General features: G+C 37.1%; 2 protein-coding genes across 3 annotated transcripts; one reads left to right on the forward strand and one right to left on the reverse strand.

Moving 5' to 3' along the window:
- The first annotated feature begins 7,150 nt into the window (after positions 1 to 7,150).
- On the forward strand, positions 7,151 to 13,711 carry LOC140871494 (protein TORMOZ EMBRYO DEFECTIVE). The gene is made up of 14 exons (XM_073274027.1): positions 7,151 to 7,511; positions 7,769 to 7,951; positions 8,067 to 8,216; positions 8,449 to 8,663; positions 8,961 to 9,246; positions 9,439 to 9,573; positions 9,729 to 9,847; positions 10,955 to 11,111; positions 11,225 to 11,471; positions 11,566 to 11,642; positions 12,192 to 12,311; positions 12,691 to 12,821; positions 12,907 to 13,081; positions 13,147 to 13,711. The coding sequence occupies exons 1-14, from the start codon at positions 7,212 to 7,214 to the stop codon at positions 13,453 to 13,455; spliced, it is 2,604 nt and encodes an 867-aa protein (XP_073130128.1). The 5' UTR covers positions 7,151 to 7,211; the 3' UTR covers positions 13,456 to 13,711.
- Positions 13,712 to 14,987: 1,276 nt separating this feature from the next.
- Positions 14,988 to 16,641, reverse strand: LOC140872259 (inositol-tetrakisphosphate 1-kinase 1). Of its 2 annotated transcripts, none has more exons than XM_073275076.1 (2): positions 16,509 to 16,641; positions 14,988 to 16,241 (listed from the first exon to the last, which is right to left on the reverse strand). In XM_073275076.1, the coding sequence occupies exon 2, from the start codon at positions 16,224 to 16,226 to the stop codon at positions 15,255 to 15,257; it is 972 nt and encodes a 323-aa protein (XP_073131177.1). In that variant the 5' UTR covers positions 16,227 to 16,241; positions 16,509 to 16,641; the 3' UTR covers positions 14,988 to 15,254. The 2 variants fall into 2 exon arrangements, with proteins under 2 accessions (XP_073131177.1, XP_073131178.1); XM_073275077.1 differs by having other exon boundaries at positions 14,988 to 16,280; positions 16,509 to 16,635.
- Between the last annotated feature and the right edge of the window lie 822 nt (positions 16,642 to 17,463).

Below are 17,463 nucleotides of genomic sequence, written 5' to 3' on the forward strand. Positions count from 1 at the left end.
ACACGTAAACATAACAGAACTAAACGAATAACCTCCTCAAGCGGTCACTTGCTTCGCCTCGAGCCTCCTGCCTCATCTAACCTGAGAACTGACTCGTCAAATGAGGTGTCCGAGATAATATTAAGGACGTGAGCGACTAACGCCTAGTACGCAAATATGAACATACAAACCATCATGCACATGCAAAATAACTTGAATGGATATACTGGGTCAACTAGATCAATCCAGCTCACACTAGGCGTCATGAGTGAGTAATATAATTGGGGTCCAATCTGATAGGTATCTCACACCCGTCTAGATCACCGCAGCGTCAGTTTCCATCATCACGATAGCTCCCGATGTCAAATTGTATCGAGAGTGTAGGGCTGAACGACCTTACTAGAAAGACTATCTCGAAGAATACACAGACTCAACATGATATATGTACTTACAACATATGTGTAAAATGGTAAAACATGTATCATGAAATATAAATGCAACATATAAGTATGTATACTCGTTGGATATCTTAGTCAATCCTTACGTACATCTACTAGACATGTCGAGTACAACATGGTCTATTGTCCAAGCCTATAGTCAAGTGAATATCATATCACTAATAACTTGTCTAGATCTTAGCTAAGCTAGTGACTACTTCCAATAACTATTAGGCGTTTAGACTTTACCTGCGTCCATCGTTAGTCCGTCATTGTCGAAGGCCCCAAAACTCAGGCACAACTTTGTTACGACTTCGGAAGCGTCTCGCTATCATATATGGCTAAAAACACTCAATATATAGACTTGAAACGAGAGGGAATCAACCAAATTCATGCTTGAAAATGAAATCCGCATAACTATTTATAGGCAACGTTTGGACCGTTTGAACTTCAGATGAACGGACGTGTCACCAACGTCTCTAGTAACCTATTTATGTATTAACAAAATAAATATTGTTTCCCCTAATCTTTATGTTGGTATTAGACCCACACCAATAAATCTACCAAGCACACAATCAGCAACCAAGAACAAGAATCTATTCGAAACTAAGAAGGAACGAACAAAGCAGATAAGAACACTCGGAATTTACTTGGTTCGGATTATCAACCAATCCTACATCCAAGGTTCTGGTATTCACCCATATGAATTCACTATAATACGATCAGTGCGCACAATCGTTTCAATCCCCCTTTTGTGTACAACACATTAATCACAGAAAAACTAGGAACAAAAAAAAAAGAAATTGGAAAACACTTTGATAGACTCTGATCTTGATGGTTTCATCTCTGTCAAGAGATATCTTCGAAGATCAATCTTGTTTCCAGATGAGCAATCTTTTGTTCTCCTTTCTATTTGGGAATACGATTTCAGAGAGATGAGAGAAATATGAACTTGTTCCTTTCAATCAAGAAGTGAGACCCAAAACCCGATCTCTCAGCTCATAAAACAGATTTACATCCCTGTAACTAACCTAATGACCAACTCCAGCCATTGGATCAATATTCAGTTAAATGATGAATCTGAGTCGTTGATTGGCAACTAATAAAAGTCAACTCAAATCTTCACAAATCTCCACCTTTGACTGAATTTGTTGCACACATAATGAATCCAGCTGAGATCCCATAAACATGAAGTTACAATTACTCCATCATGTTGAGCATATCCAATGCATGATTGAGTTTGATCCCTGGTACTGTTTTTGTCAATATATCAGCCGGATTAACCATGGTATCTATTTTCTGGACTTTAACCAAGCCATTAGATACGATGTCTCTTACAAAATGCAATCTAATATCTATGTGTTTTGTCCTTTCATGAAAAACAGAATTTTTGGACAAATGTATTGCACTTTGTGAATCACAAAAGATTGTTACATCCTTCTGCTCTAAACCCAGTTCATTGACAAAACCAATTATCCAAATACCTTCTTTTACAGCTTCAGTTAGACTGATATACTCAGCTTCGGTAGTGGATAATGCAACCACACTTTGTAAGTTTGATTTCCAGCTCACTACATTGCCTCCAACAGTAAACACATATCCTGAAATCGATCTTCTCTTGTCTAGATCAGCTGCGTAGTCAGAGTCACAATAACCAGTGATCTCACATGTGTTTCAAGTGGATTTGGAGTACTTTAGCTTCAGCTTGGAAGTTCCCTTTAAGTATCTCAACAACCATTGTACTGCCTTCCAATGTTCTCTGCTTGGTTTGCTCATGAACCTGCTTACAAGACCCAAACCATAGGTAATGTCTGGTCGAGTTGAAACCATCATGTACATGATACTTCCTACTGCATTTGAATACGGAACATTCTTCATATGAATAGCCTCCAACTCCTCTTGATCTTCATGTACTGCCTTCAGTTTAAAATGAGCACCAATAGGTGTGCTAACTGATTTTGCTTCTGCCATTTTGAAGAGATTAAGAACTTTATTTATGTACCTTTCTTGTGACAAAGTTAGAATTCTAAGCTTTCTGTCCCTTCTAATCTCAACACCTAAGATTTGTTTTGCTGCACCAAGATCTTTCATTTCAAATTCAGAGTTAAGTTGATGCTTTAGATTCTGAATTTCCATAAGATCTTTACAAACAATGAGCATATCATCTACGTAGATCAAAAGGTAGATGAAAGACTGGTTTGGCAACTTCTTGTAGTACACACAGCTGTCAAACTTTGATCTACTATATCTTTGCTGTAGCATGAAGTCATCAAAACGTTTGTACCATTGCCTCGGTGATTGCTTTAGGCCATAGAGTGATTTTTCCAGCAAACACACTTTTCCAGATTGGTCCCCAGCCTCAAAACCTTTTGGTTGAGTCATCAAAATCTTTTCTTCCAGATTTCCATGTAAGAAAGCTGTTTTTACATCTAATTGTTCAAGCTCCAAGTCATGAATTGCAGTCATTGCTAGTAAGATTCGGATAGATGAATGCTTAACCACAAGAGAGAAAACTTCATGATAATCAATCCCTTCCACCTGTGAGAATCCCTTTGCAACCAATCTTGCTTTGAATCTTGGCCCTTCAACCCCTGGAATTTCTGGTTTCCTTTTGAATATCCATTTGCAGCCTATCACTCTTTTGTCTTTAGGCTTGTCCACTAATACCCAAGTTTTGTTCTTGATTAATGACTGGAATTCTTCTTTCATAGCTCTCAACCATTTTGCACTGTCTTTGATTCTCATTGCCTCTTCATAAGTTGATGGTTCTTCTAGATCCATCAATTCTGCTACATTTAGTGCAAAGGCTGTAAATTCAGATGATGCAAATCTAGATGGTAATCTGATCTCCCTTCTGACCCTATCTCTTGCAAGCATATAATCCTCTAGATGCTGGTCATTACTAAGATCATCACTTTGTTCATCTCTGTTTGCATCCAATATATCATGAGCTTGCTGAGATATCTGAGTTCCAGCATGTTTAATTTCACAGGAATCTTCGGGTAAGACAAGATTAGCTCCACCTTCTTCCTTATTCTCATTGCTGTAATTTAGAGGTTGTTCCCTGTCACTCAAAATCTGCTCAGCTTGTTTAGAGCTGGCTGTATCTAGCACAAGTTTGTTAGTTTTATAAAATTCAAATTCATTAAAAACTACATCTCTACTGATAACACATTTAAGTTCATCTAAAAGCCAAACCATGTAGCCTTTTATTCCAGTTGGATAACCAAGGAAAATTCCCTTCTTTGCTCTAGGTTTTAACTTACCTTGGTTAGCATGAATGTATACAACACAACCAAAAGGTCTTAAATGTTTATAATTCGGTTTTAAGTTGGACCACTTAAAATCTGGAACCATGAACTCAATAGCAGAAGAAGGTGAGAGATTGATCAGGTAGCAGGCAGTAGAAGCTGCCTCTGCCCAAAACTTAGGTGGTAGATCACTCTCACTTAGCATGCATCTTACTTTATTCATGATAGTCCTATTCATGCGTTCTGCAACTCCATTTTGTTGTGGAGTGTATGTGCAAGTTCTATGTCTAGTGATGCCATGCTTAGCACAATACTCATTAAACTCACGGTTGCAAAACTCCAATCCATTATCTGTTCTTAATGTCTTAATTTTCTTTCCAGATTTGTTTTCAACTAAGGTTTTCCACTCTACAAACTTATCAAAAGCTTGATCCTTAGTTTTTAGAAAATAGGCCCAAACCTTTCTAGAATAATCATCAATTAAAGAAAGAAAATATTGGCATTTGGATAGGGATTGAGGTACCTGAGAAGATCCCCAGAGGTCTGCATGTATGTACTCAAGTGGTGACAATGTTTTGTGGGTTGCTGTACTGAAACTTAGCCTATGAGTCTTGCCAAGAACACAGTTCTCACAGAAATCCAGCTCTCTGACCTGTTTGTTGTCCAGTAGACCTTGTTTACATAGCTCTTGAAGACCCTTTAGGCTCATATGACCAAGTCTCTGATGCCATAACATTGTATCATTCCCTTTTGATATAGACACATTGATTTCTGAGGATAGGGTATTTCCTTGGAGTACATAAAGGCCTTGTTTCAAGATTGCCTTCATAACAACCAGTGAGCCTTTTACTACTTTCAGAATGCCTCCTTGAGCTTTGTAGCTTAGCCCCTTCTGATCCAAGGTACCTAATGAGATCAGGTTCCTCTTTAGATCAGGGATGTACCTTACATCAGATAGGATCTTCACTGATCCATCCCACATCTTTAGCTTTACTGATCCAGCACCCTCAATTTTACATGATTCATTATTTCCCAGTAGCACATAACCTGTTTGTGTTTCTTGAAAATCTGTAAACCAGTCCCTTCTTGGAGACATGTGGTAAGTGCTTCCTGAATCTAAAATCCACTCTTCTTTTGGGTCATCAGTGGAAATGGTTAGAACCTCAGCTTCCTCATACTCTTCCAACACATTCGCTGCATCAGTGACAGTGACTGGTTCTTGGCCTTGATTGATTTTCCTTAAAGGACAGAACCTTCGGATATGACCTTCTTTTTTGCAAGACCAGCATGTTCTCTTTGGTCTTGACTTAGACCTGGATCTCGACTTCCACCTGTTATTAGAATTCTTCCTTTCAACAGACCTACCCCTCACATTTAGACCTTCACCAGAAGGCTTTTGAAGTTTACCATTGACTTTCAAATCTAATTCCTTAGAGTATGCAGCCCCTGTTACTTCTTCAAGTGTGAGTATTTCCCTGCCATACTTCAATGTATCCCTTAGTTAATCATAGGCTCTTGGTAATGAATTCAATAAGAATATTGCCTTATCCTCTTCATCGATCTGAACATCCATGTTCTCAAGATCTGACAGTAACTTGGTGAACTCATCAAGATTCTCATCAATTGACTTATTCTCATCCATCTTGTAGCTGTAGAATTTCTGTTTTAGGTATATCCTGTTAGGCAAAGCTTTTGACATATACAGTTGTTCCAGCTTTAGCCACATATATGCAGCTGTCTTTTCCCTAACAACCTTTCTCAGTATCTTATCGCTCAAGCTTAGAACAATAGTGTTTCTTGCTTTTTTCAATACTTCAGTCTTGTTTTCAATGGTGCTTGGAAGTTTGGATTCACCTTGTAATGCATCATCTAATCCAAGATTTCCAAGATGAGCAATCATCTTCTCTCGCCATAGATTAAAATCGTTCTTTCCATCAAACTTCTCCACCTCAAATCTCGAAGAAGACATTGCTAGAGAATGCCCCTGGCCAGTAGACATCTTTCTTAAAAGAATCCTCAAAGAGAGTCGAGACAGAGATCACAAGTGAATAAGAGGAATTGATGTAACAAGATCGAATCCTTGAGCCCAAGATTTTAGAACCTCAGGCTCTGATACCACTTGTTGGTATTAGACCTACACCAATAAATCTACCAAGCACACAATCAGCAACCAAGAACAAGAATCTATTCGAAACTAAGAAGGAACGAACAAAGCAGATAAGAACACACGGAATTTACTTGGTTCGGATTATCAACCAATCCTACATCCAAGGTTCTGGGATTCACCCATATGAATTCACTATAATACGATCAGTGCGCACAATCGTTTCAATCCCCCTTTTGTGTACAACACATTAATCAACAGAAAAACTAGGAACAAAAAAAAAAAGAAACTGGAAAACACTTTGATAGACTCTAATCTTGATGGTTTCATCTTTGTCAAGAGATATCTTTGAAGATCAATCTTGTTTCCAGATGAGCAATCTTTTGTTCTCCTTTCTATTTGGGAATACGATTTCAGAAAGATGAGAGAAATATGAACTTGTTCCTTTCAATCAAGAAGTGAGACCCAAAACCCGATCTCTCAGCTCATAAAACAGATTTACATCCCTGTAACTAACCTAATGACCAACTCCAACCATTGGATCAATATTCAGTTAAATGATGAATCTGAGCCGTTGATTGGCAACTAATAAAAGTCAACTCAAATCTTCACACTTTATAACAACAATGCTTTCAACGGTGTCTCTAGTAATGCATGTTAAATACATTGAGCTTCAATGCAATTTGATTTAAACCCATACTTAGAGTAATCGACTTTGCAACTAAAGTATCGATCACCTTCTTACATCTATACTATCTATGCTGCATTATTAAACTTGAGACATTTTAGTATCATGGTCCGTCGTTCAATTGTCAAATTTTCGATTATTAATTTAATGTTATATTAAGTATGAAGAAAACTTTTGGTGTGTTGCCATTGATATGCCTCTATTTTTTGTCATTTGATAGCTATTTAATTATATAAATGTCACATTAAATATATTTTTTGGTTCTTTGGTAGATATTTTATATACGAAAATGTCATATTAAATTTTTTATTTCATTATTTATTTTTCATTTTTTCGTTAAATACAGACTATATAAGTACACGACACGTACGAGTACTAATATACATTATACATAATCGTGTGAACAAAATCAAAAATCAACTTGAATTGTAGAGATTTGAGATACTGATTATTTTAACAATATATTTTTATACTTTTACTAATATATTTTTATTAACTACATTTTGAAAAACTTGCAACAATTTTTGAGATATATTAAATATGACTAAAGGATAAAATTTGTAAATGATTACTTTTTTAATATTTTTTTAATCTGGACGAAAAAAATAATAAAAATAAAAATGTCATATATGGAATTTAACAAATACCCTAATTTTTTTAAGAATAAGGATGAGAAATTGTCGTGTGGGGGTTAGGGTTTAAGGCATATGGGATGTTTGCTAAAACCCTAGTTCGCCAGTAACCATCCAATCATGGCGTCGGCTGTGACTCTGAAGAAAAACTACCGTTGCGTTAGCTCCCTTCAGCAATTCTACACCGGTGGGCCTTACGCCGTCTCATCCGACGGCTCATTCTTCGTTTGCGCCTGTGATGATGCTCTGAAGATTATTGATTCTTCCAATGCTTCCATCAAATCAACCATTGATGGTGATTCTGAGCCTGTTACGGCTCTCGTACTTAGCCCTAATGATGATTTTCTTTTCTCCACGAGCCACAGCCGTCAAATTCGAGTCTGGGACCTTGTTTCTCTCAAATGCATCCGCTCCTGGAAGGTACTTTTTATAGAACAGATGTCTTTATGTTTCGTTCATCCCATTATGTCTGGTGTTGTGTAATTGAAGCTTCAAGTTTGGATTCAGCTTTGCTTTTAGATTGTGTGGTATTTGATTTCGGTGGGGGGTTTTTTTTTTTAAAAAAAATTATGTTCCTACGGCTAAAAGTTTGATTCTTTAGAGCTGAACATGCGATCAACATGGTTTCCCCCCTTTTTCAACTTATCAACTACTTTACTTTGGTGTGTTGGAAGTAGGGGCACGAAGGGCCTGTGATGGGAATGGCTTGCCATGCCTCTGGAGGATTGCTGGCTACAGCAGGGTCCGATAAGAAAGTGCAGGTGTGGGACGTGGATGGAGGCTTCTGCACACATTATTTCAAGGGGCATAAAGGGGTGGTAACCAGCATTACATTCCACCCTGACCCAAACCGCTTACTTGTGAGTTTCATATGATTAAATTGTGTCCCACTCTTGTTATGTCTAATGACCGCTCATGGGTATTAGGGGAAAACTATGTATGTATAATGCTCGATATATTTGGTTTTATGGGCAGCTTTTCTCAGGTGGTGATGATGCTACTGTAAGAGTGTGGGATCTTACCAGCAAAAAGTGCGTAGCAACTCTAGAAAAACATCAGTCAGTGGTTACTTCGATTGCAATATCTGAAGATGGATGGTCCTTGCTCACTGCTGGAAGAGACAAGGCATGTCATGTGTTTTTATGAGTACTTATTAGTGCAGTCACTGCTGAATGAAAAGAAAAGCCTACTGCTAGTAGAAAGTGATTAGCCTGAGGCCCTGAACTGGATATATCGTACTTGATTAACCTAGCTGAACATTCTCGAATACCATGAATTTACTGTACATGTACTCTGCATTGTCCTATGCTTGCCACTTCTTTTCTGGCTCATATATTACGCACACTGATGATTTCAGGTTGTGAACATATGGAACCTACACAATTATACCTGTGCAACTACTGTACCGACATACGAGGCTATAGAAGCAGTCTGCACAATATATTCTGCATCCCCTTTTGCCTCATCCTTATCGTCATCAATAAAGAAACACGGGAAGAAGATAGGCGTATCGCCTATTCCATTTATAACTGTTGGTGAGCGTGGGATTGTGAGGATATGGAATTCAGATGGGTAGGACATCCAATACCGAGAAAATTTCATGAATTGACATTCTATGTGATATTTACATAGATTAGAGAGTTGGATCTCCTACAGGATACCTGTTGTTCATGTATAATTTCATTTGCTGTTTCATGGTCTTCAATTCAGCTCTTCTGCTACTTTGGTCATCGATTGTTCATTTAAAAATTTCACGTGACTGCACAAACAATATTTCGTGGTCGCTGTATTTCTATCTTGATTAAAGAGTTCATACTCTCATCCTCTCTTTCTTGTAAATTAATATTAAACTTCTATAATTCTGTACAGGGCAGTAATCCTTTTCGAGCAGAAATCTTCTGATGTTACCATTATTATGGACAAAGAAGATGTCAAGAGGGGCTTTACATCAGCTTCGATGCTACCATTAGGTCAGGGATTGCTCTGTGTTACAGCTGACCAGCAGTTTCTCATCTATGTTTTGGAAGAACATGCTGAAGTGGGTCTGAATTTAACCCTGAGCAAAAGGCTCATTGGATATAATGAAGAGATTGCTGATATGAAGTTTTTGGATGAAGAAGAACAATTCCTTGCAGTTGCTACCAGTGTAGAGCAGGTTATTTTTTTCCAAATTCTCTGTTGCTTGTATCATTATATGAAGATTGAAGTGCGATTCTATGATGAGTACTTTTGCCATATAGATGAAATACTTGTCCCGGGTTTCCATTTAAACGATTACTGATCATATGGATGTGATTGTGGTTTTGTAACTCTTTCTTGGTTTTTGCATTAAATTGTCAATGTGCAGGTACGAGTATATGATCTGGCATCAATGTCATGTTCCTATGTATTGTCTGGCCATACCGATGTAGTTCTGTGCCTTGATACCTGTGTCCAAAGTCCTGAAAGAACACTTATAGCTACAGGAAGCAAGGACAACAGTGTGAGTTTTAGGTTGAAGCATTATTAAAATCAGTTGTTTCGTTTCTGTCGTTTGAATAGATATCTTGCTTTTATAATTTGACATCAGTCTAGACTTACGATTGCTTTTTGTATTTGAGATTACATGTTTAGATGCTGATTCTGCTATCTTCATAGGTTAGGCTGTGGGGTTCCCAAAGCAGATGCTGCATTGGAGTTGGCATAGGTCATATGGGAGCTGTTGGTGCTGTTGCTTTTTCAAAGAAAAGCGGGAACTTTTTTATTAGTGGTAGTAGGTAAATAATTCAGTTTTTCTGATGGCAGGTTCCTTCTTTTATGACTGGTTTTACATGACATGTGTATGGATTTGAAATATAAAGATATTGTAAATAAAATATGAGGCAGATTTTTGACATGTAATATTTCCTGGCTATTTTTAAATGATAACACCTATTAAATACCTCCTGGAATTGGGTAATAGGAGCAACAGTCTTTCAATATTGCTGCTTGCTATACACATAAAGCTCCAACGAGTGCCTTTGCCTTTGCTTGAAAGCAGAACTAGGTAGCAGTTCAACTTTCACAGTTAAACTTGAAAGTGTGCCTGTGTTAGGCCCAATAGACCAAGCAGGCCCAAAAGAAGGCCCAAGCCTTATCCGAAGAGTAATTAGAAGGATCTAGATCAGGGGAGGGAATAAATAGAGAGGAGATTGTTAGGGAGGGGAATTCACGTTTATTTGGTTGAATTAGACTAGCTTGTGCTAGGGGCAAGAGTTTTCTTCTTGTAAAGGGATTAAACCCTTGGCTGAGTAGCAATACTTAGATTTTTATATTAAACCCTCCCTGATCTAGATCCTTCTAATTAGTCTTCGGATAAGGGCTTGGGCCTTCTTTTGGGCCTGCTTGGTCTATTGGGCCTAACAGCCTGCGGGGTTAGTTTATTAACTCTATGTGGGAGGTATTTTTAAACTTAATGTTGGGAAATTTTTTAACTTATCATCTTTTGGCAGTATAATCCAATGCCTGTGGTTCTACCTTTTGTTACAATGCTTTACGCAGTTGTTTTTGGAATTGGATTGCATAGTTTGCTTATTTTTGATTGAGCAATTAACGTTTTGGTTTCAAATATGCTACATTTTTGCTTTTCTTTTTAGAATTCAGCCCAGATTTTAGTTCAATCTTTTTAATTCTTCTGATGGCACATTACAATTTGCAGTTCCTTTTGATTTGATTTACGGTCCTGGTATCTAAATAATGTAGAAAAGCTTGTTAAATGAACTTAGTAGTGTTGTTTGTTTTAAAGTCCCTTAATCATAGTTTGTATGCACTCATTATTTCTGGCATTCCCGCCCCCTTTTCTCTTAACTGCTTATGTTTGTTTTCTGGAATTACCTTTGGTTTAGTGATCGTACACTTAAAGTGTGGAGCTTAGATGGAGTTTCTGATGATGTAAAAGATGTTTCCAACTTGAAAGTGAAAGCGGTTGTAGCGGCCCATGACAAAGATATAAACTCGTTAGCAGTTGCACCCAATGATAGTCTCGTTTGTAGTGGCTCCCAGGTTAAGAGAAAATCCATTTAAACTACTTCTATTTTGAAATTACTTCAGGGACTTTTCTGAATGGATCAAGAAAGAGAAGGTATCTTATTGTCCCCCCCACCAATCATATCCAGGACCGTACAGCTTGCGTATGGAGGCTCCCAGAACTGGTTTCTGTGGTTGTACTTAAAGGACACAAAAGGGGAATTTGGTCTGTGGAGTTTTCTCCAGTTGACCAATGTGTCATAACAGCATCTGGTGATAAGACGATAAGAATATGGTCAATCTCTGATGGTTCTTGTTTAAAAACATTTGAAGGACACACATCAAGTGTGATCAGAGCATCATTTATCACATGTGGAACCCAATTTGTTTCTTGCGGTAATCTAACCTGTCAATTCTGTTCTTAATTTTCCGTACATAATCCATTACTTCGTCTTGATTTTGATATGTGAACAAATTTTGCTCCTATCAGGTGCTGACGGCTTGGTGAAGCTATGGACTGTTAAAACAAATGAATGTGTGGCTACTTATGATCAACATGAGGACAAGGTACCGAGTTTGTCTTTAATCAAATTAACTTTAAATCTCAAATGACCTGTTTGCGCTTTCCATTCTTAGATTTTAGCAAATAACACTAGATGTTGATAGTATCTAGATGTGTTGATCATGTTCAGTCGCATCACATTCCTGTCTTGGTTTGGCTGCTATTTCAAGCAGCACAAATTCAGAGTGTGGTTCTATTAAAAGCCGCCAATGCTATGACAAAGTCATGTCTTCATTGATCGCCAATGAGTCTTGTTTTCAACAGCAACAACCTGTCTGAAAAATTATGTATTGTCGAAGTTCAAATGATACTTGTGGCAAACATCCGCCAAAACATAAACAAAGGGTGAATTAGATGTCTTATAAAGAAACTATGGTATTTTTGCAGATTGATTTCAATTTGTTAGGATATGTTTTGTCCTCAATTACGTGAATATTTTGATTTTATCCAATTTTGGAGCAATGGAGGTGAAGTGTATTTATCATCGTTTTCCCAGTGTTGTCGTCTAGTCTCATTGTGTTTTTCTTTTGCTGCTCATCACTTCTTGTCTGCAGATCTGGGCATTGGCTATAGGTAAGAAGACAGAAATGATTGCAACAGGTGGTGGTGACGCAGTTATTAATTTGTGGCATGACTCTACGGCTGCAGATAAAGAGGAAGCCTTTCGCAAAGAAGTGAGCCAGTTCCTTCTCAAATTAAAGTTTCTTGGTTCATGACACTATAGTATATGCTTAATGCGAAGGGCTTACTTGTGGGAAGAAATTCTCATATTTAACCGACTTTTCAGTAGAGTTTTTTAGTGGTCAAGGTTACACGTTGCATGAAGAAACTTGCATAAAATTTGGCTGTTCCTTGCATAGGTTTTCTCTGGCTGGACTGAGCTGAATCTCGTAAAACCATTTTTAATTTTTAAACAAGTTGATTTAATGCATCCTATATATAGAACAAAGTGATTTTTAATACACTTCCCGCATTAAATAAATCTTCCATGTGACTGAGTCGGATCTATAATCACGCGGATCTGAGTGGAGAATTATCATATTGTGGTTGCAGGAGGAAGGTGTTTTGAGAGGGCAAGAACTGGAGAATGCTGTTTTTGATGCCGACTATATCAAAGCCATCCAACTTGCATTTGAACTTCGGAGACCTCACAAACTTTTCGAGTTATTTAGTGAGCTCTGCAGGTGAAATGTTGATTTTTATTGCTACAATATTCCTGCTGGGCGACACTGTCAAGATTGTTTACAAAAACTTGCCTCGTCTTAACAGGAAGACAGATGGTAAATCTCAGATTGAAAAAGCTCTATGTCCTCTCAGCAAGGAAGAGTTGCATAAACTTCTGGAGTATATAAGAGATTGGAATACAAAGCCAAAACTATGTCACGTTGCGCACTCTGTGTTGTCTCGTTTATTTAGCATCATCCCGCCTACAGAAATTATCGAGGTAGTTATTTTCTGGTGTTTTTATGAAGCCGCGCATTATCAGACCATTAACTAATGTGGTTTCAGATAAAGGGCATCGGGGAACTGCTTGAAGGTCTTATTCCTTATACTCAGAGGCATTTCAGTAGAGTAGACAAATTGGAAAGCAACACGTTCCTCTTTGACTATACACTAGCAGGAATGTCAGTTCTCGAACCTGAAGGAATGGATACAGAGTCGAGAGATGAAGATATGAATCACTCTGACATCACGGAAGAAGAGCCTATGCCAGCTGCAGTTTCATCAAGAAAGAAGCGGAAATCGCAGAAATTCCAAGACGAACAACAGAAAAAATCTAAGGTGGCTTACAAAAGCGTTGCTGCCACAGCCATATAGTGATCGCATATGGACGCAAGCGGTTAACTGTGTATTTTAGGAACCCATCTAAGCACAGTTTGTGTTTATTAAAGAAAAACCTCATATAGGCATTCCACCATCTGCTTTATGTATATTGGAAGAGTTCTGGCAATTTTGTGAAGTGAGGCTTGTGTGGGTGCACACGTCTTAGGATATGACGATTTTGTGTCTGATGTTGTATTGGAGGGATGGACCATCTTTGAAATTTAATATTCAAATTGTTATTAAATTATATCAGCTTACTTCTTTCCAAATTGTGTATAATGGAATGATTGTGTATATCCACATAACACATTTTTGTGCGTATTAAATTTCTTTGGAAACTTTTATTACTCATTTTAGAACAACTGCACGTCGTCCCCACGACGGGAATGTGACATAAATACATTCAATGGCTTGTGTTAAGAGCCAACATCAATGGAAATGTTTGAGATGAATAAGAGGATGATGGGCCAATCCACTCTGGCTGGGAGGGAGATTACATCAACTAAGTTGGTCATGAATCTTCTACCAAGTTAAGAGTAATATTGCTCATTTAATTCTATTGCAGTGTTTCAGCCAGTTATTTTTTAACCTAAACCTTTGTTAGAGTATCATAAGAAGCAATAAAACCAATGTTCTAAAAAATGATGGGCGGTAGGCGAGTGATAACCGTCCGCCTAGACGCTTAGGCGACCGTTTAGGCAGGGCCTAGACGGTTTTTTCTTTTTAGGCTAAATATCTGATTATTCTTGTCCGATCCATCTTAATATTTCTCCAATAATTCGTCTTTATCGAATTCACCTGCCTAACTGATGTTTTTTTAGTCTAAATATCTAATTATTCTTGTTATCTTAATATTTTTCCAACAATTCCTCTTTATCGTCCTGCCTAGACGGTTTTTTCTTTTTAGGCTAAATATCTAATTATTCTTGTCCGATCCATCTTAATATTTCTCCAATAATTCGTCTTTATCGAATTCACCTGCCTAACTGATGTTTTTTTAGTCTAAATATCTAATTATTCTTGTTATCTTAATATTTCTCCAACAATTCCTCTTTATCGAATTCAAACTTGAAATACATGACATATTTCTCGTTTTAATCCGCTAAAAATTGATGGCAAATATGTCAAATAATTTTTATTTTTTTTTTAAAAAGTAAAATTAAAAATTAAAAAAATTATATATGTTAATCTAGGCGGTCGCCTAAAAGGATTTTGAGACGTCTAGGCGACGATTAGACGGTCAATAAATATAATAACTCCCACAAGCTTCAATTGTCTAAAAATCGGGACGGTTAGGCGCGCCTTTTTGAACACCGAATAAAACATTGTTTTCCCATAGTAACAATATCACACACATTGCTTTCCCAATTCCCAGTATAAATATATCAGCCAGTAAATCAATCCATCAATTAGCCTTGAAGTCGCAACCATAAAATCGAAAATGGTGTATGAGGGAAGAAAACATGACAATGTGGCGAAAGTATTCCTGGCCCACTTTACTAATATTTAAAACATTATGCAAGCTTGACATTCAGAATGTAACGACATGCTGAGATGTTTTTATTAGTAACTCCAAAGATTATGAAAAGAGGTACAATGCAATCACATGCATCGAAAGAAAAGCAAAACTGAAGTTTGAAGATTCAATACATCCATCGTACCATCCAAATGCCCGCTTCTACATGAATTTGTTAGATGTCAACTCATGAAGTTCGAAAATAGATGTCAGTATGTTTAATCATCACTTCTTCTTGGCCGAAACATCGCAGAATTTCCAAGATGACTTGACAAAGCTAGGACGATTCGCAGCTATCACTTACCTTTGGTTTCAGAAGATCAAGAAAAAAATAAGTCAAAATTTTCTCATAATCTGGCATCTTTGCGTATCCCGGAAAGTAATTTACATCAATTATGAGATACCGGTCATCAATCCTACTGTCCCTTATCATATCAAAGTTAAAAAGATTCAATCTCAAAGCTTGCCTCAAACCAGTAGCCACTTCATTCAGAAAACTAGATGGAGGCATTTCGGTGGCTTCAATTAGCCTTGTAACACCCTCATCACTTGAAGCATGAGATGTCAAATTCGATATTTGTGAAAATGGCAATAAATTTTCAGACTTGCCCACTTTATTTAGCTCAATATCCGGCAAGGAACCTCGTTTCACACAAGTTACGTGCTTTCCAGCCACATAGACTTTGAAAATCACCCCTCCATGGTTCACAAACTCCTGCAACACAAACGAGGTGTTTAACTTCAACTCCTTCAAACCCGTTTCTCGAAAAACTAGCCACATTTGATGCGAGGCAGGGCTTCCATCTGCCACGAAAGGCTTTGCTATCACTGGGAAGTTCATGCCTTCTGATTTAACACAATCAAATACCGATTCATGACTTTCCACAAACACCTGCTTCGGAATCCCAATTGAGATCTTATGACTTATAATCAGCTCTTGTACGACTTGAAGCATGGAAACCCGACTGCGAATCCGCTCGATCGCATCAGGATAATCAATAATGATGAGTTGGGGGCTTTGCGAACGGAATTCTAGGAGTTGGCGGGTCCATTCGGGGCCAGTTAACTTGTGGATGAGGCAATCAAAAGGGCCTTGCTCAATCAAAGATTTATCGAGGTGGATTTGAACTAGGTCGATTCCTGCTTGCTCGGCAGTGTGAACAAGGGAGGGTTGAATGAAACTCTGCACTTTCTTGGGTGCGAGGGCATATCCTACGCGGTATCTTCTTACATCTTTCTCGGAAGACATAGTAACTCAAACTATCTGAAGCAGAAGAAGAACAAAACGAACACAAACGCAATCCTGAATAAGGATCAATCCATGTAAACAATATCAAAAGTTTCGACCAACAAGAAAATAAAAAAAAAACGTGATCGAGAATTCCCACAATCTAACTATTGCGTAAAGATCTTGATCCAAAAAATGGTACATTTTCAATTAAACACAGATAAATGATAACCCAGTTGAAAATTCATCAAGAAAAATCAAAAGAATGAAAAATCAAAATAAAAAGAACACAAAATCCCGTACCTCTGATTAATCTCCGTCGCAGGAACACGGCAATGGTGACACAAAATTGATGCGATTCGGGAGGAGGAGACGGCGGAGATAACGATGGAGAGGCAGCATCAGACACAAGCTCGCAGAGAGAGGCCCCAAGAAGGAAGAATGCACTGGGAATGCTACGGTGTCATCATTATATTTTAAAATATTAATGTGGAGATTTTTTTATTTATGTATTTTCCCCTAAATAAAATTTGCAAGACCAACATTCATATATTAAAAATTAGATTAGGTTAATTAGATTAGGTTTTGTAGAGTTACTTTCAAGTGCCCACTTATCATGCCCACTATCATGCCCATCAATGATGTGACACTATTCTATTGGACCACATTTTTATCACATCCAATAAAATAGTGCCACATCATTGATGGACATGGTAATGGGCATGATAGGTGAGTACTTGAAAGAAACTCAGGTCTTATATCTAATAAATATATATAGTGGGTCTTTTTTGATAGCTCATATGTCTTAGTATATCTATATTTGTAATACGATTTGAATCGATTTATATTTCAATATATATATATATATATATTTATTTATTTATATTTGTAATATGATTTGACTCGATTCACATGATATTTTTAATATAAGTATTTTTCATAAATCAATCAGGTTGGAGATCTGACTCATAATATTGACCACGAAACTATTTCATAGAATATTTTGTATAAAAATTATTACTTTTATGAGACATTTTTTAATATAAATGACTTATGTTTAATAATATATAAGCAGAGCATGACACACGACATGACATGCGTACGTTAGAAAAATTTGATAATGAATTACTTTAAAAAAAAAATTAAAATGATAGTAACTAAAATTTGAAATTGAAATGCTAAAAGCAAAAACTTATATGTGAAGAAAAACTTATATGTGAAGCAAAAACTTTAGCTGTTAAATATCATTATTTAATAT

This window comes from Henckelia pumila, unplaced genomic scaffold, assembly GCF_033568475.1.
Source record: "Henckelia pumila isolate YLH828 unplaced genomic scaffold, ASM3356847v2 CTG_461:::fragment_3, whole genome shotgun sequence".
NCBI classification, from domain to species: domain Eukaryota; kingdom Viridiplantae; phylum Streptophyta; class Magnoliopsida; order Lamiales; family Gesneriaceae; genus Henckelia; species Henckelia pumila.